The 22176-nt window shown below is 41.0% G+C and overlaps 1 protein-coding gene across 1 annotated transcript; it reads left to right on the top strand.

The window, feature by feature from the left end:
- Window positions 1-1886: 1886 nt before the first annotated feature.
- Window positions 1887-21798, top strand: CCDC158 (coiled-coil domain containing 158). Its single transcript, XM_066318471.1, is given in 20 exon segments — window positions 1887-1986; window positions 4090-4118; window positions 4284-4317; window positions 4320-4385; window positions 4826-4839; window positions 5203-5542; window positions 5853-5927; window positions 6499-6564; window positions 6867-7033; window positions 8261-8390; window positions 8944-9113; window positions 10038-10442; window positions 11223-11409; window positions 13040-13140; window positions 13588-13737; window positions 13857-13970; window positions 14685-14735; window positions 14737-14849; window positions 20786-20940; window positions 21708-21798. Coding segments are annotated over 20 exon segments (2544 nt in total). The 3' UTR covers window positions 21785-21798.
- Window positions 21799-22176: the final 378 nt, after the last annotated feature.

Raw genomic sequence — 22176 nt, 5'->3', positions numbered from 1 at the left:
CCATCCTGTAAGTTCAGAGGAGGCAGATTCACAATTTGCCTCTAAAGAGAAGTTTTGTGAAATAACGTGGGCCCTCCTGCCTTTCACAGAGACCCAACAGGTGACTTGCTGATGGCCATACAGGAAGCATGAAAAGGCTGAAAAAGAAGTGCTCCTTTTCCCTTGGTCCCCGGTTTTATCATTGAAGAACTTCTCTTTTCCTTCCAGACAGGGCTATGTGTAAGCTGAGTAGCGTCAGGAATTTTAAGTAATGGACATCCTTCAGGCACCAGTGGGCCCAGCTTCTTCCTCTCCCCAGGAGTCCTGAAGCCATTCACCTAAATCTACAGCAGGGTGGAACAAAACACAAGTGTTAAAAGACACAACTCTCCTGGATCAGCCCAGGACTCCTTCAGGAATGCACCATTCCCGCTTGGGGTAGAAATTCCCCTGGAAGTTTTTAAATTAAAAACTCAGGAACAAATAAATAAGAAATATGGCTTTCCTATACTTACCTCCAATCAGCTGGGGCTGACTCTTACATATCTATCTCCTTAGCTCTGGAAAATGTCAGTCTGGCATCTAAAAGACGAAATAGCAGGAGGGAAAACATGTTGAGACTCTGCATGGTATCAAAGGGATTGCAATCATCAACTAATGCTCAAAAGGTGTTTCCAGAGAAAAATTCCTAGGGCTACACAGGGAACCTCCACTCAGATTCCCAGTTGCATTTGAGCGCCTCTTCCTTCCAAAACACAGAATAAGCTTGTTTTTCTGGATAGCCTGAGGTAAAAATGTGAAAAATCAGACAGAGAAAGGGGAAATCAGAGTTCTGAGAGTGAAGAAAAGAACAAAGCTGAGAAACAGAAGTAACCTGTGAAATCAATGAATCCACATCCTTCTGGTGTTTGAAAAGGCAGTTATCTTTGAAGTCTGAAAGGAGAGAATTTTCTTTGGAGAACGTAAAAGACATTCTCAATTTAATTTTGCCTCTGGCACTATTACTGCTGTGGGTCGCTCAGTTCCTCAGAGCAAACTGAAAAGCAAGAAGCCAAGGTGAGGAATGGATCCACCCCTCTAAGAAGAGAACAAGTGCTGCCACAGCTGAAGGATGTGAATCTAGGAACTGTAGGTTTTCTCTCTGCATCTGAATTTTCATCTATCTGAAAACAGAGTTCAAATCAGGAACCAGGAATCCAAAGCCATCAGAGTGCAACACCACAACCGTGCAAGGTTCCCACCCCAAATAAGCAGATGAGTAAACAATTCAAGCCACTGTTAGAACCTTTACCCAACTCTGACGTGGCTGGTGGTACGGCCCAGGTATTTGAGTAGTCTCTGCTGGCACAAATCACTCCGATCCCTTCCTCTAGGGCTCTATCCCCCCTGCACAGCTCGCTGTTCTCTCTCAGGGAGGAATGGATTCTTTTAAACACAAGCAGTTTATATTTGCATCTTGATGCCTTTTCAGAGGTATTCCCAAACAAGAGGAAAGTTACACAGGAATTTGATCCAAAGAGAGTTATTCTGTTTCAAGAATGACAGGGGTTGCTTGGGCGCTAGAGACCTGGACTGCCAGGAAACAAGGGGTAAAAAAAGGGCACTACAGTCAAGACAGGTGGTGTTCTGCAAAAAAAGCACTTTGTCAGGATCCCGATGGGCAAAAGCCATCAAGTTTCCCGCTGAAGGCAGGCTTTGAATGACACTTGGGGGAGAAATCAAACCCTGGATAAGGGCGTTTGTTGGCTCTACCTTATGCACATGATCGGCCCCTGGGGAGGAGCTTGTCTCCCAGGCTACCGAGTCCGGCAGAGGGGCTGGAGTAAGGAGCAGGGAGCTGCCAGCGCGCCTTGGGAAGTTGGATTGCCAGCCCGCAGCACGGAAGAAACAGGAGCGAAGGCGGGGTCATGAGTTCCCCCCTTCTTTCCCAGCCCCGCAATAAGGAGCAAAAACTCATTGCCCTATACAAAATCCCGGAGAAACAAAGCCCAACGCTGCCTGCCAGAGGTAGGTGCTGGCCCCTCCCAGGTGAGTTTTCATGCTTTGTTAACACCTGGGACTGTTGGAGGATTAAAATCTCGCTTGAGGATACTGTAGACCTTCAGGATATTGTACGGTATTGTATTTACCTAAACACTCATTTGCCTCTCATCTCTGTGGAGAAGAAAAATATTTTTGCTGCTGCCTCTTCTGGGTGGTGCGATAAAAGCCCTTTCCTCGAGCTGTTTTCCACTTGTAATTGCAGTGCAGCAAGGAGAATGGAGATCAGAGGTCCATTCTGTTTTCAGCTGGGTAATTCTTACTTTTCTGTAGCAGTCCATGTAAAACTGCTTTTCCCCTTTTGTCTGTCTTTTCAGGACTAGGTGGATGTTTTCTTCTCTTGTAAATGAAAATGATGTAGTACCCCTGAGGAATGGTTATGTGTTCTAAATCTTATTCAGATATTTAAATAAATCAACATACCTGTCTGTCTCTTGAGATTTCTCAGACTTAATCTCTCCAGCTGAGGATTTATTCCTGGAAACTTTTATCAAGGTGGTCTTTTGAAAAATCTGAAACAAGGGACAGCCTATGGACACCTGTGTGTTCATTCCTGAAATCGAGATCCAAAATAGCACAGTCAGACGTGGAATTCCCTTTGCTGAAGTGGTCGCCTCTTGACTCTGCACCCTCTCCCTCCCCTTGAAAATACCAAGGGAGCACAGAAACTTGTCCTCTCTAGCAAGATTGGTGTAAAAATAGAAACATTTCAGTTTTTATTACTGAACTGGATTTAGGGCAAGCTGCCTTTGAATCTTTTGCTTTTGACCGTCTGTGCTTTTTGGCAGGAGAAAGTCTCCCCATCCCGACTTCTGCCTTCAGTCAGCTCATGGTCACCCCACCAAAATAAAATATGGAAAATGATCCAGGCTCTTCCCTACCCGCGTGAGAGGATCTTTTTTTCCAGCCTCGACCACGCCATCGCTAAACCACTGGGACCCCCGACCACAAAATATCGGGGCTGAGGGGCTCGGTGCCGCAATTCCCCGGTGGAGCGAGCGGGTCTCGCAGGAGCAGCTGGCGGCTTGGGATGGCCCCTTCCTGCGGAGCAGCAGGCGACAGGAGGCTGTCCCCAGGGTGGGCTGGCTCACGTGGAAAATATGTAATAGAGCAATCGATAAAAACTCAGTGTTGGAAAAAGAAGTGTGTGCTTTCTGGTGAGGCACCCCAGCTGGAACTTTTGCTTCTCTGTCTCCCAATTGTCTATTTTTATTTTCTATTAAACTTATAAATTTTTCTAAGAGAGTGGAACTCGTTTTTCACATTAGCCAGGTATGGAAAGTGCTGCTGGAGCTGCCCCGTGGCTTGCAGTGTGGTCACAACTGCTCCAGAAGACAAGTCACACGGGAAAATCCAAATAGACTAAACAAGGAACCTATCAGTACCATCTCAATACCAGATTTAAAACTGCCACTGAGTAACAGATTTTTTCTCCTCCTTTTTGTCTCTTTCCTTCTCACTCTTTTCTCTTCTGTCTGCATCTAGGCATCTCATACCCTGACAAAACAAACCAGAAGATTTGGAAAAAGAGGAAACTTACCTCCCCTAAAAAATACCCTTAAGTCCTCCTGCAATTTTAAAATTAGATGAGCATAAAAAAAATTGTTACATAAAGTTGACTCTTAATAGATTAAAAGTCAAATACACATCTTTTTCTTCATGGGTGCTGTTCTAATGAACAGGAATACCCAGGAATTAAGGTAGATCACAGGATTTGTTTGCTATTAGAAAATTCTTGTTTCTGCTGTGTGTCATGATTTTTTCCCCCAGAAGACAGTGCTTGAATTTAGTGATTTTTATACAGTTGTAAATCTAATATTTGAAAGTTTCTCCCACAGAAGGATCATAAATGAGTTTGAAATTTGATGGCAAACTGAGATTTGATTTACTGATTCACTCAGACTGATGATTCAAACTGACACCACACCCTCAGGAAGGGAGCAAATAATCCGTTGCCTGATCAATTCCAATAAAATAAGACAGTGTGAATTGGCTCAGGTTTCCTTCCTTTTGTGCTCAAGGCTTTATAAAACCAAACTCTCCTCTTATTCTATAGTTTCTCTCGGAAAGGTGGAGACGTGCAGAAGAGGTTGCATGAAGTGAGTTGAAATTTGGGGCAGCTTCTTAAATTTAGGTGAGTCATTGTCCCTGCTGAGTCTTTGGACAATTCCACCAGCACTATTTTGAGCAGCCTCTTTTTTATTTAGGTTATGTCTTCAGTATTTTGGTTGGTTTAGTTTGGTTTTTTGTTTTTTCTCCTTTAGACTCCTGAGCTGTGTGAGCAACAGGAAATTCATTTAAGTCTGATTGGCAGAGCAAGCTGCTGGAAATGCAGTTGGAAAAAGATGCACTTCAGGATAGCAGCTGTTATGAGGGAGGCTAAGAATTAATTCATGCTTGTAATAATATTTTATATAAAGTGTTGAAAGTTAAATATAGTAGATATATGAAGCACCCCTTTTGTAAAATTCAAACTGAAAAACCTAAAACTCAGGGAGAGACTTCATTTGCATTTGAAGGCACAGGGCAAAATAACATTTTTTCTTGGAATGAGACAAGAAGCGATCATCACTGTCTGACCAAACACCCACGCCACCTGGACATCATCGCCGGGCCGAGGGAAAGACAAAAGGACTTCAGTAAATAACTATGCAATGCAAAAGGTAACACTATATCGGACGGGCTGAAAAGATTTACATCCTGGGTCTAGCCTGAGGGAACAAAAACTGTATAAAAACCTAAGCTCCAGCAGCAATTTCTTGTGAACAAGGGGAGGACTGTCCGCTGGTCCGACCTCGTTCACCAGGTGCCAACTCCCGGGCTTGGTGTCTTCAGTTTTTTTGATTTAGTTTGGTGGTGGACTTGTTATTTCTTTGTAACCGAATTGACTTTAATAAATTTCTTTATATAAAACAATTCGGCTATATTGCCTATAACAGCAGCTATGAAGGCCAAGACAGATTTATCATGGAGAGTGTTTGTATGAGCTTTGAGAGGCACAGCAGGCTTCCTCAGAGAGAAGCTTTCCTCCAGGAATAACACTATAGCACTCCTGCATTAGAAAACAACTCATTATTTAGTTGTCAAAACCAGCAGTTAGTCAACTGAAGTATCAGCCTGTGAGGATAAAACTCCAGGTGAATCCTGCATTCTAAATTATTTTATTTCTGTTTCCCAATTCAGACGAAAGGAATTGCAGAGCCAAGAGGATCTACAAACATACAAACACAGTTAAAAATATTACTGGAGAGCTGGAAGCTGCCAGTCAGCAAGCAGGACAAAGTGCTGAGGGAGGCTGGCAGCCAGAATGAGCATCTGACAAAGGTGGTCCATAGCCTTGAGGAATTACTTCTGGAATTGCATGGCATCCTAATGGACTGCAAAGACAGCGTGGGCAGGAAGTTTTGTAAGCATGGGGATGTTACCAGCCTGATCACCCAGAGCCTGAGCACAGCATTTTGTGGTGTCTTGCAGGATTTGGACTCACAGGTGTCACATCTCAAAGGAAAGCTGGTCCTGGCTTGTGAACAAAGCCCTAATTTTCCTTCCAATGCTCTGTGTTCTGGCCTTTAGGAAATATATTTGAAAACTTCATGAGCCCCCTTCTAACCTGGCCTAGGGGAAAGGGTTGTGGCATGAAGAGGTGCAAATGCCACTTGGCAGTGAAGGTGGAAGCCTTTTACACTGGTCCCATGCGAGACTGGGTTTTCTGCTGGGATTTACCACATTTCCACAGCTCAAGGTGGAACCAAAGGGAGGAAATCACACTTTAGAATCTGCTGTTCAGGCCGTCTTTTCTTCAGGGGTTTGCTGTGTCATCTGTTCACAATAAGTGGAGGAAGAGCTGCAGTCACTGACAAAAGATTCATAGGTCCAAAGAGAAGTTCTGCTCCAGCAGCATCAAATGAGGTACCCTCTCTTTGGTTTTTTATTCTTAAAGTATAACCAGACGTTTTTCACGTGTTCCAGAGAATTCCTTTGTGATGATGATGGTATTTGGGGTGGGGTGACTAGGGGGTAGCAAGCAATGTTTTTGAGGACTTCAGTAATCGCTCCATCAAGGTGTTTATTTGCTCATGACTTTCTGCTGCTTTTTCCTTCCATGCTGACAATCTCCTGGTTTGTTTACTGCCACAAAAATTCTATTTTGGAAGAATCTCTGCACTTTACTTTTTGAAGTGGACACGTGGAATTTGCTGGGACATCAGTTCCACCATTAAAAGACAAGACTGAATGTAGTTTTGGTGGTTAAATCAGCTTTTTCTTGCTGATTTCTCTATGAGTTTTGTCCTTTCTTGTTTGAGATGTCCTAATTTTTACCTGGCGATCCACTTGAGTTATACGGTAACCTCTTCAAAGTAAAACTATCCGTAGCTTGATACTTAATAACTGAACATCGAAATTACTTCTCTTCTGACAACTGAAAGAAGTTACTCTTTGCCAAGGTGAAATTATAGCCTGTGTTTTCTTTTGGGAAGTGGATTGAGCAGCTAAGAAATGAGCATGAGCACGAGGTGGCAGCACTGCCTCATTTTAAAGCTGACAGTGCCTGCAGCTTGCAACTACCATCGGAAGCCTGGTGGAGACGGATCATTAAATCTAGGTTTTGATTGTAGTGTAGAAAATCCTAAGAGTAACTTTAATTTGAGAGAAAGGAAAGCTCAGGCTACTCCTAAACTCCACTCTCTGCCCTATTCTTTTGGTTTCTCAGTGCTCTTGTGTAAGTGAGGTTCTGGTTGCACAGGGTGTGGACTGAAAAGGGGAAAAAAACCCAGAAACCCCACAAAACCACACAATATAGAGGAGAGACAAAGCATCTGTATGTTAGGTGGGCTGAGAATGAGGAGGCTGGGGCTGCTTCTCCTTTGATGGTTCTTACAGCTCTCAAACTTCTCATAGAGAACAAGCAAGAACCCCAGATTTGGTGCACCCACATCAAGTCCGTCACCTGGAATCCACAGTCTGTCAGCTCTGTTCCCAGCTAGGGGAAGTGAAGAGGATCTGTGTAAACAAGGTGTGTATGGGTTTGTCTGTTAGCAGTGGTGCTAGTGAAAATGAGTGTGTGGAGATCTGAAATGTTCCAGAGACAAGAGGAAAGTCTTTTGATGAGAGATTGATATCCCTCCCTTTTGATGAGGGATCAGAAAAACTGTCTGGATAATAGGATAAATAACATTATATTAAACTTTGCACATAGCAGTGTCTTTACTAGATAGCCTTGTAGACTGGTCCATCATCTTGTGAAAAACGAGATTCACTTTTTGGTAGATTTTAAGAAATAAGTTTTAATAAAAAGATAAGACAATTAGGAGATAAGGAAAAAAGCAAAGTAGGGCCGGCCGGGTGACTTGGCGTTTAGCCAAGTCCCCAAATTGCTATTTCACAGGCTTTCTTTAAATACCCTTTCTGTTGTATCAGTCTGTTGATTATTCATATTTTTCCATAACCTAGTTTCCATATTCCAGGGACTGTTTTGCATGGCCCCTCCTTGGGTCCGCCTTTTTAGAGCATTTGTGTTTCTTGGCTGTGTCTTCATTATCACCTCCAGATTGGGCTCTGGTTCGTGCTTTCTTCAGATGGGAGATGCTGATAGCTGGTGTATCAATAGCAGGGTCTTCTTTATATGTTCACTGGATGTTATCCCAGCCAAACAGGCAGTTTAAGCATACTATATCACTACTACCACTATGCCTAATTTTCTTTACTAACAGCAGAAATAAAAACTTATATCCTTACCACAAAGTTATTAATCAGATAGCACACATATTGCAAAAAGCCAACTTTATAATAGGCATTTATAACAATCTCATACCCTGGCAGAAGTTGCCTCCTTTCAGAGAAAGTGAACACTACTTGGTACAAAACATATTTGCCTGGAGATTTCTGAATGTAGCCATGGTGAAGGAATAGTCCTCTGTGAAAAAAGGTCTTTTTTTCTTTTTTTCCAAAGTGTTGTTTTACCATTCCAATTAGCATTTTTGTTGTAGATAAGGGACTTCTGAAGAGCTCTGGATCAGGGTGGAAGCCAAATTACTTTCCAGAACCTCAGTAAAGTCTGAAATGAAACTGAGCTTAATCACTAAAAGAAGACAATACAATTATGAGCACACCCAAGGCATAACTTTGTTGTCCCCAAAGATAGCATATGTACTTCTTTCAGGTAGGACCTAGAAGAATCCCAATGTACCGTTTAAATAGAATGCTGTAAGATAATTCTTCATGAATATTTGCCTTTTTCTAGGTCACAGATCTTGAGAAGCAGTTGCACCTAGCTCATTCTGAGATGGCAGAAGCTCAGACAGATCAGGCACAACATGGCCAAGAACCTGGAAATCCAAATGACCAGATTAATCAATTGTTGGTGATAATAAGTGATTGTATTGAAAAAACTTGCTTTCTAAAAGCCTATCCTTACTTCTGGTGCTCAGATTTGCACCTTGCTTGTTTCCCCTTTTAATTAACTTTGAGGATTAATTATAACTAGAAATTTGAATTAGCCCAAGGGCCTTTGCCAATAGCAAGGAGGGACATTCAGAATTAAGACTTAACTTTGTCATAAATTCAAAGCCACAGAAACATATGCAAATTACATAATGATGCTGAGCTACCTCCACTTTAACCTCACAGTTTAGATCCCTCTGTTAAGGAATCTCGGTCCCTTAACACATATTCTGCAAGTCTTATCCAATATTCCAAGCAGTAAGCAACAGCAGAAGTTATGATTAGCAGAAATGCCCCTTGATAATTCAGTTTGGGCCCCACTTTAAATTTATATTGTTGAAATGAGTAGCTCATTGTTGAAATGTGTGTGTTGGTGTTTTTAACATTATTTACATTTTAAATTACTGTTAAGAGGAAAAATATCCTAAATTTATTTAGGAGGGAGATGATTTTAATTTCTCAGAGACCGAACTCCTTAAAAAGAGATAGAACTAAGCCTAGAAAAAGAGTGGAACAAGTGATTTTGTGATCAGAACAGCATCACCATGGAGCAGTTCAGGGGGCAGGTGGACAACAGAAACATGAAGATGCAGAGCATGGAAAAGGCACTGAAGGAAATGAGGGTGGAGTGTCACAGACAAATGGGGTGCCAGGTTGGTGGGTTTGGTTCTAAACCTCCAAAATGACTTTTTATACATTTCCAGAAATTTTAATGCTACCAGATATACCAAACAAGTTACTGAATGTGATATTTTTAGCAGTGAGCATGTCTGTAGGAGTGGTTAGTAAATTAAACGCTTTCATAATCCTTTACTTAATTCAGTATTTAATGAATTTTGTTTATAAACCATGTATAAAATGTAATTAAGTTTATTTATATTAATGAAGTATTTCTAAACCAGTGAGTGCTGTGACAAAATTCCTTGACAAAGTAAACATTGCCTTTACATTCCCCTTTTTTCCAAACTTCAACCTGTCAAAAATGAGCTGTAATTAGACAACCTTCTTTGCATTATGTATAAAGATCCATTTGATTCCTTTATTTTCTACCAAACTGTAGGCTTGTGCTAACACACATTCTACATTTTCTCAATCCATTATTTTTTGTTGAAAATCCTCCCACCAGGAAGTTCATTCATTTCTTCTGTTTGCCCTTTGCACTGTTACCAGTTTCTGAATCACAGTACTTAGTGCTTTAAATGGTGCATATTGCTGCTTGCAGGCATTAAATTAGTAATCAATTATTAATGTAATTATTTTCTCCCCAACTTCACAGAGCAGCCAGTCAAGTTTTTTCACTTAAAGTTCTTTAGCCTTGGGCGCTCTGAATTTTGTATTAACATTGCCAGTTGATTAGGTTTTTTTTTCATTAGTTTAACATTTTTCATTTCCTGTGTTTAAAAAATATTCCATTCAGTTATTAAAATGGAGAGAGAGAAGCCAAAGCATCCTGACATGATTTTTCTGTACAACTCAAGTATTGAAGACATACCACAGAAAATCAGAAATGTGCCGGGACATTCAAAAGATAGAAATAAACAAATCCCTTGGTTGATCCTTGTGTTGTTATTCTTCAGATGACTGCAACTGGGGGAAAAAATGGAAGCATTGGAAGAACATCCTCTTTGACTGTGCAGCTGGAGATGACCAAGGAAGCACTGTGTAAAATTACAGAGGATCTGACAACCAAGCAGAGGGGTTTGGAGGCTGCTGAGCAAACAAACTTGGGTCTGGTGGCCTGTCTGCAGGAGAAGAAGAGAGCCCTTGGGGCTACCAGCCAGGAAATCAGGGAGCTGCATTCCCAGCTTGGCAGCAGGATGCAGGAGCTCCAGCATGTGAGGACTGAAGAGGGCTGCTTACAGCAGGTGCAGTGGGAGTGTGAGGCTCTGAAACTGCAAGTGTTGGAGAAGAAAAGGATCGTTGAGATCTTCCAAAAGCAAATTGATAACATGACCCAGATGATGGGCCAGCTCGGCCAAACTGTTGAGCAGTGGAGAAATCCCAGCTGAAAAAAATAAATAAATGTCTGGAAACCCAAAGCAGAAGAGCTTAAGGTGCGCAAACAATGCTGTGTTTATGTCTCTTTACGACAGTAAATGTTTTAAATCTCTGCCTTAATGTGCTGATACTGGTGGTTTTGAAGATGGTCCAGCGATACCCCTGGAATACTAACAGCACTCCGTTAGTGGGCAGAGGAGGAGAATATTATAACGTTACCACTAACAATTAATAATTCTCTGGTGAAAAGCAGTTGCCAAAAGGCTGATGCAAGCCGGAATGACCTTGGTGAAATGAGTGTCTGCACCAGAACAGAACAAGAAACACAAAGTATTTACTGAGAAGCAGCAGACAGGCAGCACTCAGAATTCCAAACTGAGGACACTGGTTATTTCTCAGACAAGAAATACAGCATGTGGTACTCCCATGCAGGTCAGCATCTTCAGAAGAAAAATCACTTCAGACAGGGAATTTCATCTTCTTTTGTGAGAAGGCATTTGAGTGTGCAGGGGGGGAGGTTGCTACAGGAGAATGGAAATCGTGTTCATATGCTACACCTGGTGAGGTTAATTGTTCTTTAAAGCCATCAGATCCAATTCTGCTGCACCCTTTTTGCCTGCTATAGCAATTTTCACACAAGTAATTTGTCTGTTTCACTCTGGTTTTCTGGGATTTTAACTGGGAATTCAAATAGTGGCATCCACACATCTTTGTGGTTATTTTACATAATTATGTATATTACACTTAATTGTTTTTTATGTAAGCTGAGTGCAAAGGATGAGAAAGAAGCCAGAATACATGAAATGGAGGCCAGGCTGAGAGAGCTGGAAAAGGTTCAGCTGATGAGTACATTCACCTACAGACTCCAGGTACTGAATGATGCAAAACTGGAAAAAGATGAGCTCCTGCAGGAGCTCCAGCCTGGCCAGAGGGAGCCAGCTGGCCTTGCAGGTAGGGAACTTCAGCTCAGCTCAGCTCCCACAGCTGCTAATTTGGGCTCATGTTAAAAATAAAAGAGCAGCCTGCTGGCTGAATCCAAATATGGCTGCTGGTACAGGACGAGATTCCTGCCAGCACAGGATGGTCAGATTGTTCCAGGGAGCTGTGTCATGGCGTGGGATTCTGGAAGGGGGAACTGGAGGGCGGGAACACAATCTTTATGGCCCATCTCACTGTGAGTAAAAATATTTAAAACTGCTTGAGTCAGGAGATGAAAAAAGCAGATCTAGTAAATTACAGAATAGCAACCTGACCCTTTTTTTCAAGAGCAGTATGTAAGAGCAGTACTGGATCCCATTAACCATCTCTGGTCAAAATATAGTGAAACTTTATTTTGTTGCAAATTTGCTACAACACAGATTAAAAGCTGGTGCTTTAACTCCAGTGTTTTCACAACTAATGTGTGGGAAACTCCATCAGGAGGTATTATTAAAATATATACAGGTGTATAAAATTATGAAAATAAAAAAAACTTCTGAAATACATAAATATGAGTATATTATTTAAAATTCATAAAAAGCAGGATCTGGACCCAAAGCAACCACCAAAATCTAAGGTTATTCTCAGTTAAATCTGCGTGGCAGCTGTCTGGATGCTGCTGGTAACATGCTTTGCTCTCTGCATACCCCTCTATCCTCAGGAAGTATCCTTCGGGAACAGTGCCTTTATCATAAGTTGGCAGCAGATCAGTAATCTTAGTCTAGAAAAATGAAAAAAATTTTGCCACTCTAATTTTAATATTTGTGTTGTGGTTTTACATTTGCTAAATTTTGTTTATTAATTGAGAGATAGGATTTTGGGAGAAAAAGGTAAAACAGACACAACTTTTAAGTAAAAACAGATAGATTTTATTAATATACACTAAAGAAAAAAAGTGAGAGACAAAAAATGAGACATTCAAACACTTTCTCTCCCCTCCTCAAACTGTTTACTTTTTCACTTAACAGAGAGAGAGAGCTATGATTTTCAGTCAGTTGCCACCATTTAAACATGATCCTACATCCCCCTGGGAGACGAGCCTCTCTAGAGTGATGGAGAACACGTCACAAGAAAAGGTCTAGTGGCTTTTAAGGCCACAGATCTTCAACTGCCTGGAATTTCTGCAGATTCTGTGCAGTCTCACCCATATAACAGTTTTCCAAACTGTTTATGGGCTTCTGCATGTTTGGGATATTGTTTTAAGAACGCTCTTCTAGTACAAAACAGGGATTTTCTTCTATCTCTAAAATCGCCTCTATCTCAAAAGAAATAGAGATTTCTTTATTCTTTTCCAGGAGCCGGGAACATATTCTATTTAAAATTTTTAATTAAAACTCATGTATATTAATACACACAACTTTTTGGCTAGAACTTGTATTTCTTTAAGCAGCATTAGGATATTACAAAACCAGTCTATTTGCTTAAAATTCACATTTAGAGAAGTCTGGTTAAAAATGTCCACTTCTTTTATCTCATCTTCCAGTAGTATTTTTCAGTTCTTTTACTGACTTTGTCTCTCCACATTTCAAATCACTCTGTCTTTCATGGAGGAGGGAAAAGGGTTAAAGTCTTCGCCCAGAGTATTTTTTTTTCTTCTCTTCAGCTGATTCTCAGAACTTCAAGGCCGCAGGTGATGGTGGCGGGGAGGAAGGGGGAGAAGGAGCATGCTCAGGAATGCTGATGGATGACCCTCCTCCACCCCTGGTGTGATCTAAAGCAATTCAAACTTGGATCAGCTCCCTGGAGCTCTGGAGAAAAGTTCTCAGAAAGTCTCTCCTCCTTCGGACCAGAGGCTCCTGGCGCAGGGCCAACACCACCAATCTGAAATCTGCAGCCCTCCTCCTCCTCTCCCCATCAGAGGAGCTGGGCTGAGGAGACAGAGGGGACACGGCCAGCCCTGGCTGCTGTCCCACAGGCCCCAGCCCGAACTTCTGACTTACAAGGTGATGTTAGCTCCTGGCCAGCCGGAAAAGGAAAGGGCTGAGTCACTTGGGATTTATGATTCAAGACTGTGTTTCCAGAGGCGTAGAAAACGCTCTTATTCATCAGCCAAACTGTCAGTCTATTCAATCTATGCTAGAACTTCCTTAGGGAAAAAACACCTTTTCACATTCATGCTAAACTACCGCAATTTGCTTTCTCTCACCTAAGGCATTTGAAGATTGGAAGAGGAATTATCAGGGTGAAATCAAGGAAATGGAAAATACTGCAAAAAGACTGAAAATGCAGTTGAAGTCAGCCCAAGCTGAACTGAAACAGGCCAGAACTGCTCTAAAGACTATGGAGGGATTTGATGGCAATGTAACTATGGATTGAACTTCCCAAACGTCTCACACGTTTCTCATATCAACCAGAGAATGTTTGCAAGTATTTCAATCAAAATCCCTGTTGTTCACTGACAATTAACCTTGTGTTTTCCAGCTCTGGAAGCTGCAGCAAGAATGCAGAAGCAGATCAGAGCCAAGACAGGACAGACAGATGTGCTACAGAGCAAGAATAAATTCTTGGAAGAGGCAATGGCAAACGCAGCTAAGGCCACGAGAGCTCCTTCTAAAAGCATTTCACTTCATTTAGAGAGATTTGTCTTGGGAGAAATGCATGGGCAAAGCACAGTCAGTCCATGAAGGACCAAAACCAGTTTTACTTTGTGTCCATGGAAATCAGCCTCCTGCACAGAGACAGGTCTTAATTTATACTTGTTCTTGGAAGAATGAGAGTAGTTGCAATGAGAATCAGGCTCTTACATATCACTTCTTCCTAAAAATGTCACCGAATGCATTCTGAATCCTGACCCAGGTCCTTAGTGCTTCTCCTCTGGATTCTGAGACAATTCTGGATGTAAACTGTGTGTCAGGGTCTATCACCATGAGTCTTTTTCCACTTTCTGTGACAAATCGCTCAGTTGTCAAGTGCTGTAGTTCACTGAATAATCATTTATAGCTGTTCACTGTAACCTGTCTGATTTCTTCACTGGCTTGGGATCCTGTGGATAATGAAGCTTAAAATTCCAGTTTCAAAATGGAAAATTTCAAAATCTGAGATGTTGTTTCACTGAGAGAAGTCCAGTTGCACTTTTCCTTGTAAGGCCTTTCTTCTTGCTGAGTGTCATCTTTGTGGAAGATGCAATATCTAAGCTTCTCAAAGTGTTAGTTCAGATATTTCAAAGATTCTTCTCTTTAATCTACAGAATATAATTGTCTATAATTTATAAATTTTTAACTCATACTATGTCCTCATCTTAAATTCAGGAGAAGCATTACCCCAGAGAAGAAAATAGTAAACTAAGTCAAAAATTGAGCTTGTATTACAGCAGAGAATATCAGGATTGCTGAGGACCTGGAAATCCTGAGATCACAAGACAAATGGCTAAAAGAAAAACTATTGAAGATGGAGACAGCCCTTGATAAGGTCATGTAAGGAAGCTCTCAGTTCAGGGACACTTCTGGAAGTTTTACTCTACAGTCACCTGAGAAGAGAAGGGTTGTATTTAATACTTTCTTTTTGCATGAACTGTAAGATCCCAAGTTGAAGAGTTTTTTAATAGTAAAAAGCTTCTATTTTCATTAAGAGTTCTCTTACTCTCTATTAGCTCAGAGAAATCTAAACTATAAGGAATTTAAAGTAAATGGGTTGTGCAGGCGGTAGAACCTTCTACTGACTCTTGGCACAGCTGCTTTCTCTGTTCTTCCATATGAGGGAGTTTTTACAGGGCATGGTGGTGTTTCATTTGCCTTTTACATTTTTAGGTGAGATTTCTGTTGCTGGCATACCTGACCCCTCAGGTAAGGTCTGGTCTGACTGGCACAGAAATCCCAAGTGCCCTGCAGGGAAGCCACTGGGCTCCCAGAAGGAGGAATCCTTTCAGGATTCTAACTTTTTCAGATGTAAATTCTATGCAAGGTGTCATTCTCAAATTCCCTTTGAAGAATGACAAAAAAATGGTGATACCTCCTCCCAAGTGTAGCATTTCTTACTTGGAGGGCTTGTCACCGGAAGCTTACCTTTCTTGTAGTGTACAAAAAATTACCTTTCTTGTAGGACAACAAAATAATAGATGGAGTCCAATCTATATCTTTACTATTGAGATGGATAGAGGATATTTCTGACTTTTGCCTTATTTCTAACTACAGACTCTTGAGGCTGCAGTGAGGCTACTGATCTAAATGAATGATACCTTGGAAACAACAATTTTATCATAAGAAAATATCATTAATTTTAGTGACCCACCCCAGTTTCTGGCTTTGAAAGGGGATCGAAGTGCTATGTTCAAAAAACAGCTCCACATAAACAATACAAAAAGTGCTTCAGAGAACGAATGACCAAGGTGGGGAACTTTTATTGTTTTTCCTCAGGAGCTGCAGGGCCCAGGCTACTCCTCAGTTTCTGCTTCAGGGAAGCTGCAGGGCATTGTGCCTCTGTCCCACCTGCACTCTGCTGTCCGGCCACATGCCCTCATGCCCTGCACCTGCCCAGCTCTGCCCCTCAGGTGAATGCCTGCCTCCATATGGGACACCAGCATGTCCCAAGCAGCAAAAATAACATGGAATTTCTACATGGGGGATCATCTGCTCAGAGAGTCCAAGAGCAAATTCCGAACACCAAAGATGAAATAATTGCTGTAGCTTCAAATTGTGCTGTATCCTTTTCCTTTCAGATTTTTTTTGGTGTAAAATACAATGGGACAACTGAAAAAAATCCTAGAGATTGTGCTGAGTTTATTTTACCTCCACCACAAATAACATTTATGAACTATTCAGTTTGAAGGTACTGATCTGTAAGTGGTTTGGTTTTCACTTTTTAATTTTTTTGCTGTAAATCACATTTGACAGTGAAAATAGATTTTCACGTAGTTCTTGATACATTTAATCATCTGCTTGATATTTGAATCTTCCACCAAGCTGGCTTTCATTGATTTTGATCAGTTTTATCCACGTCATTGTTCTTCCTTTTGGTTTTGTATGTCTACCTTTAGATTTAAACAAAATTCTAGTGTTGTTCTGATTTTTCATTACAGAAAACATTAACTCTAATCTCCCATTTAAAAATAATTCTTTAGCTATTTTCTTTATAGATTTTGTATAAATCTCCAGAAGTGACCTGATGTATCTCCCAGGTATTTTCATTAATTTCAAGCTCAAAATCTGTGGGAGGCCCCAAGTTAGTGCAGGCATTTCATTTTTCAGGAATGTTTTCTGGTTTACTTCCTGATGTGGTGGCAAACATTTACATCAAGGAACAAAGGATAGTTCCTTTTGTGAAATCCCTGCAGCATCAGCACTCCCATTCTCTTTTCTCTGAGTTAATCAATTTGTACTTCTGAAGATAAAGAAGAAAAAAGGACTGATTTTAATTTAGTATTACAATGAGGACTCAACAGGTTGCAGAAGCACTTGAATCAAAGTCTACTTTAATCTTCTTGGTTCCTGCATCATTAGTTATTTTACAAAAAGTAGCAGCTCCAACAATTGAGACAGGCTCTACTGGGGTGATAGTCTGGTTCCCTAGCTGGAATGTGGAAAAGGAGGATTTGGTCTCACTCAGTGTCACTTTGACCTATTATGAAGCTGAGGATTCATTCCCCATATAAGTCCTGCTGAAACCAGTGTGTTCACATTAAAAATTACCTTTTTTTTTTTTTTTTTTTTTTTTTTTTTTAATGAAAATGGGTTAGCAAAGTGTTTCCAACCAGTTCCATCCCCAGATGTAGCAAAGGTCAGCGGGAGCAGTGCTTTGAACATGTGAAATGCTGAAAAATTCAGTTCTGAGCCGTGAAAAATCCAGTTTTCACTGAAAGGAAAGGGTTTTTGAACCAGGCCTTTGCCTCAAGTCTGGAGCATTAAAATGAGAACAATATTCCCCTTCATGTCCAAGACGGCTGTGGTAATAAAAGGGTTTGTGTCTGCAGACAACTCAGCTGCTACAGGAATGACTGTCTGGAAAACATCCGCCCCCAGGTGCTCCTGTGTCTCCCTTCAATTCTGTGAAGGTACAGCTTCAGTCTGTGCCCTGTGCAGCAACACCTGATGTCACAGGTTAAAAAGCACAAAACAAGAGTCAAGGGGGGGAAGAGATGTGCATTTGGATGAGCTGAAGTAAGAATTGACAACAGAGTGCCTTTGTAAATACTTTGTGACAGAATTATTTTAGTTCAGAAGACTTCCAGGCTGGACATTTTGAAGGAAGAACCATTGCAGTAACTGAAGAGGATTCTTCAAGAATTAGCAGGCTCAGACAGTGACATTGCCTCCATGGAATGGAGGAGAAAAATCTCCTTTAACAACCATGAGGAATGCAGTGTAAGAATAATGGATTTATTTCTGTTGTGTGCTGTGTATTTACAGTGCCCTCTGAAACTGGGCAGTTTGGGATGTGTTTTTGCAAGAAGGTCAGGTTTACACATAAACTTGAGATAATCTGCAAGCTTCCAAAGCTTCTGTTGTTTGCCAGGCTACTCAGATGCTTTAGGTGGTAGGGAAATAGAAGGCGATCGCACCCTTTGCCTTTAGTGCTTGCTTTTATTTTTGTTCAGAACTCCGTTCTTCTTTTCCTGCCATATGTAAAGATACAAATGCAGGAAACATGATAATGACAGCAGTACATGAAGTTGAAAAATCGATACAGCACAAATTCTGATGTTTCTAATCCAGATCATAAGGATACTTCATAAACGAAAATGTTATTAATGAATTTTGATTAGGATTAAATCAAAACTGCAGAACTGCAGCTGGAGAGGCTGCTACTGCAAGCATACTGGGAAAGCACAGCAAGAACTTTAGGACCTCTCACTTCAGGACAGTGAGAAGTGCTTTCACTTAGCTGAGTAACCTGCTTCTTACAGTACTCATTTGAGGTTCAGTTTCTAAGGCTTTTTGAATACAGCCCAAATCCTGAGCTTGTTTGTATTTCTTTATTGATAATGCTAAGAGCTTCCTGGGAATTACAAAACAAAACTTTCATGTCACTTTCATCCCTCTAAGCAAGAGCTCTAAACCATATTTACATAGTTTGCTTTTAATTTCCACGTATAAGGCCTGGAGACTCCATATGAGAGCTTCACATTCTGTGGATGCTGGCTAGCATGACCAAATTTTAGCATAATCCTTCCAGAATGCAGGTTATGCCCTCATTTTGTTTTCAGGGCTCCTTACCACTCACATCCCACAGATCTTCAGTCCTGGGATGTTTCCCTGCTCCTTACATCCTTTGGTAATTTTCACTGGCAGCATTGATGGCAAACTGGAACATTACAGAATATTATAAAGAATATAGCCCAAATACAGTATATTTTCTTGGGAATATTTTCCTAGGAAAAACCCCTCACATTCCTCTTAGCAGGTGCTGTTACAAAGTCTTTATTGCACTTGCTACAAAATCTGTATCTTGTTGGAGAGCAGCTCCTCAGAGGCTGACATGAGTACACCCAGAATTGATAACTTCTATGTTACTTGTGTAATTGGCATTGTTATAAACGATTAGAAGCCAATTCAAAATAAAATAATTTCTTTAGCAATTTTTCCAAAATCGAATTGAAAAGCCACAATAAAATCAGACAACATTGATCGAATGCTATGTGGACAGGGAAACGGCAGCAAAGGTGCCTTCCAACCCTGCCACACATACTGGGTTTGTGCGGTTTTTATACAGTTTATTTGTCCCAAGGCTAAGTCCATTGAAAGTCCAGATATTCATGTATTTCTTTATTTCCAAGGAAGGCTTTGAAAGAGCTCCTGTAAGCATGAAAAGACAATTCAGTAGTTTTCTGGGATTTCTTCTTTGGGATGCTGATTTGATCGTCCCTCAGGATCCTCCATCAAGATTGCTATCAGATGTTGAGCAGCCATGAAGCTGGGGGAGCCCATCCTTGATGAATGGGCCATCTCCAGTCCAGCCCTGCTATTATGTTGCGAAATTTTGAGGTTTCACAGCTTGCACAATAGGCTTTGGAATCCTGGAGAGACCCTCGAGTAGCTTTTAATAGTCTAAACTTTTGATACAATATTTAATACACGAATTTTATATAGTATATATTTACCACAGCATCAATAGCATTGTCACATTTTTTTGTGCCTAAATTTAGGCTCTTGAGTTCTTTATTTGGATATTTAGACATGGATGGGCTTTTCAGAGGAATCAAAAAATGCTGTTGATTTCCCTCTGAGTACTGGATGGCCAGTACCCTTTAAACTGTGATGACATGAATTTTGTTACCTAAAAGAAATAAGAGGATGTGGCTTTGAGCAGCAGGGTTTGAAGATATTAATCTTAACTACCCTGTCTTTTCTTGCCCATAGATTATCCATTCTGTGAAAACTGCCTGCAGATACCAATATTGTTCTCTATTTAGAATTTAAGCCATTGTGCTTCAGAGATAGACTGTGTTCATTGTGAGGAGTAACTGCTCTGGGTATTCTTTTTGTACTTCTTAGTATTAAAGAAAATCTCCTGCGTAGTTACTGTCTGCCTTCTAGCAAATCAACTGCAGCATCCAGGGATTTTCCTAGTATCCAAAACAGCTGTGAGTAGGCTTTTTTTAATGTAGAAGACTTGAGAAGTAGTTGAGCAAGGGGGGTCTGTAATGGACAGAGAGTCTTGGGTTGTGAGCAGCCATGATATTCCCTGTTTGGGAAGTAAACAAGGAATAGAGAGCAGAACAAAAGCCATTTTGACATGCCAATGACATCAACAGAAATGAGCATGTTTTGTAAGGAGGCTTCAGTCTCCTGCTTGCATGGGATCCCTCCTCAGGTGTGTGCTCACTGCTCTTCGCTTGGACATTTCCTAGGAAATGCATCCATCTGCTTGGCAGCACCTCAGTACACAGGCATCCTCAAGCTATTCCCTCAGGAGGGCAGATCCAGAGCGAGATCTCCACTACATTTGCTCTTAACTACTCCTGATGAGCTTGCAGCTGGCCCTGATGCCTCACCTGAGCACAGCCCAGCCCCAGGCAAGGTTGGCTCTCTGGAGGGAGTAGCCACAGCCCCACAAGTGGGTATTTACAGTCCCGTGTCCTGATAAGGGCACCTTCACCCTCTCCCAGTTCTGTTCAAGCAGAAGGTTTATTCCGTGATCAATGAACTGTCAGTAAAGCGTAGCAGCTAATTAATGTATTATGCAGTGATAAGATATAAATTCCCATGCACCACTAATTTTAAGGCCTGGTCAATTGCCTTATTCAAATTAAAAGGCTGTAAGGATGTGTGACATCAATATTTGCAGTAAAAAAAATACTTGTAATAGCTGTTGTGGTTCCTGTAACACATTTAGTAAAGTTCTGGGGTTTACTGAAAACGTTGGTGTAGATTTCATTTTGTAAGAACTTCAATTTAAAGGGAACATTTAGGTAATTTATAATGGCCTTTTTATTATTATTGATGATAACATTATTACTATTTTTCCTAGCTTCTCAGCCCATGGAAACTAGTGAGCCCACACCAAAGAGGCTACAGAACAAGATGGAAAGCCTGCAAAACCTGGTGGAATCATTACAGATAAAAAACCAAGGTGCCAGTATCTACCAAAAGTATTCCTGTTTTATTGAAAAAACACACACTGTCCAGAAACTGTTCTTGGTACCTGCCAGAGTTCTACCTGTGTTTTTACTAGCACACACTAGTTTTACTAGCAGTACCCGCTTCTGCATTATTCTGCTCCCAAGAGAGTAATTAGATTAACTCCACAATGCCGCTTAACTCTAACAGGCTTCAGGATCCTTAGCATGTCAAACATGGCAGCTGTTTCGGGGTGTCCTTGTGTGCTGTCACCGCTAATTACAGGGAATTTTTCACAAGCTGATGACACTTTCATGGAAACTGCAAGATTTCCAAAACTTAGTTGCATGAGCTCCTGGGATGGCAGGATGCCAAATGAGATGGGGTTTAGTTTCTCTTATTGCATATTCCAGTCTCTTTACCCTTTTCTCCTTTAAGTCTTGTTGCACAGATTTGGAAAATTATTATTTCCCCTCATCACACAAAACATTTGTGTCAGCGACATACAAGTGACCTGATGTAGGTAAAACTAATTAAGTTATTTATATAAATAAGTCAAAGGTAAGTGTTCTCATTTTTTGTCCTTTGCCAGCCATATTAATATCCTTAGAGGATTTTTCTATATTCACATAAAAAATTGCAAACTGAAACTGCATTTGTAGGTACACCATAACTTGTTATGGGAGGACTTCATGAACCTTCAGGTGGCTGCACCTGAGACCTCAGCCTTTGGAATAGAAGGTAGTGTGTTTAGCTAATCTATTCTTCTGCTATTTTCAGCCACGTCTCTAATGATCAGAACTCAAGAGGTGAAGACAAAGAAATCCAAGAAAGAGGAGAGACAGCTGTCCAAGTGAAGGCACTGTATGCATTAGTGATTGCTTTCATGTAGGTACATTGTGTTTAAAATAAGTTATGTTTTTAAAGATTAATAATAAAAGCCCTCAGTTTTTAAACTCGTGTTTATAGCTCTTATTTTTAATGAGCAGGAAGTACAGAGTAGAAAGGGACCTTAAGGATAATCTCATTCCAACTCCTTGCCGTGGGCACGGAGACTTTCTACTATCCCAGGTCATTCCAAGCCCTGTCCAACCTGGTCTTAGACACTTCCAGGGATGGGGCAGCCACAGCTTCTCTGGCAACCTGTGCCAGGGCCTCACCATCCTCACAGGGAAGAATTTCTCCCTATGCCTGAGCTAGATTCTTCCTCTTGAAGTTTGAATTCCATATTGTACTGTGACTCATTTAA

Source organism: Sylvia atricapilla, chromosome 4, assembly GCF_009819655.1.
Source record: "Sylvia atricapilla isolate bSylAtr1 chromosome 4, bSylAtr1.pri, whole genome shotgun sequence".
In the NCBI taxonomy this organism is placed as follows: Eukaryota; Metazoa; Chordata; class Aves; order Passeriformes; family Sylviidae; genus Sylvia; species Sylvia atricapilla.
This window is presented reverse-complemented; position numbering and strand designations above follow the sequence as displayed.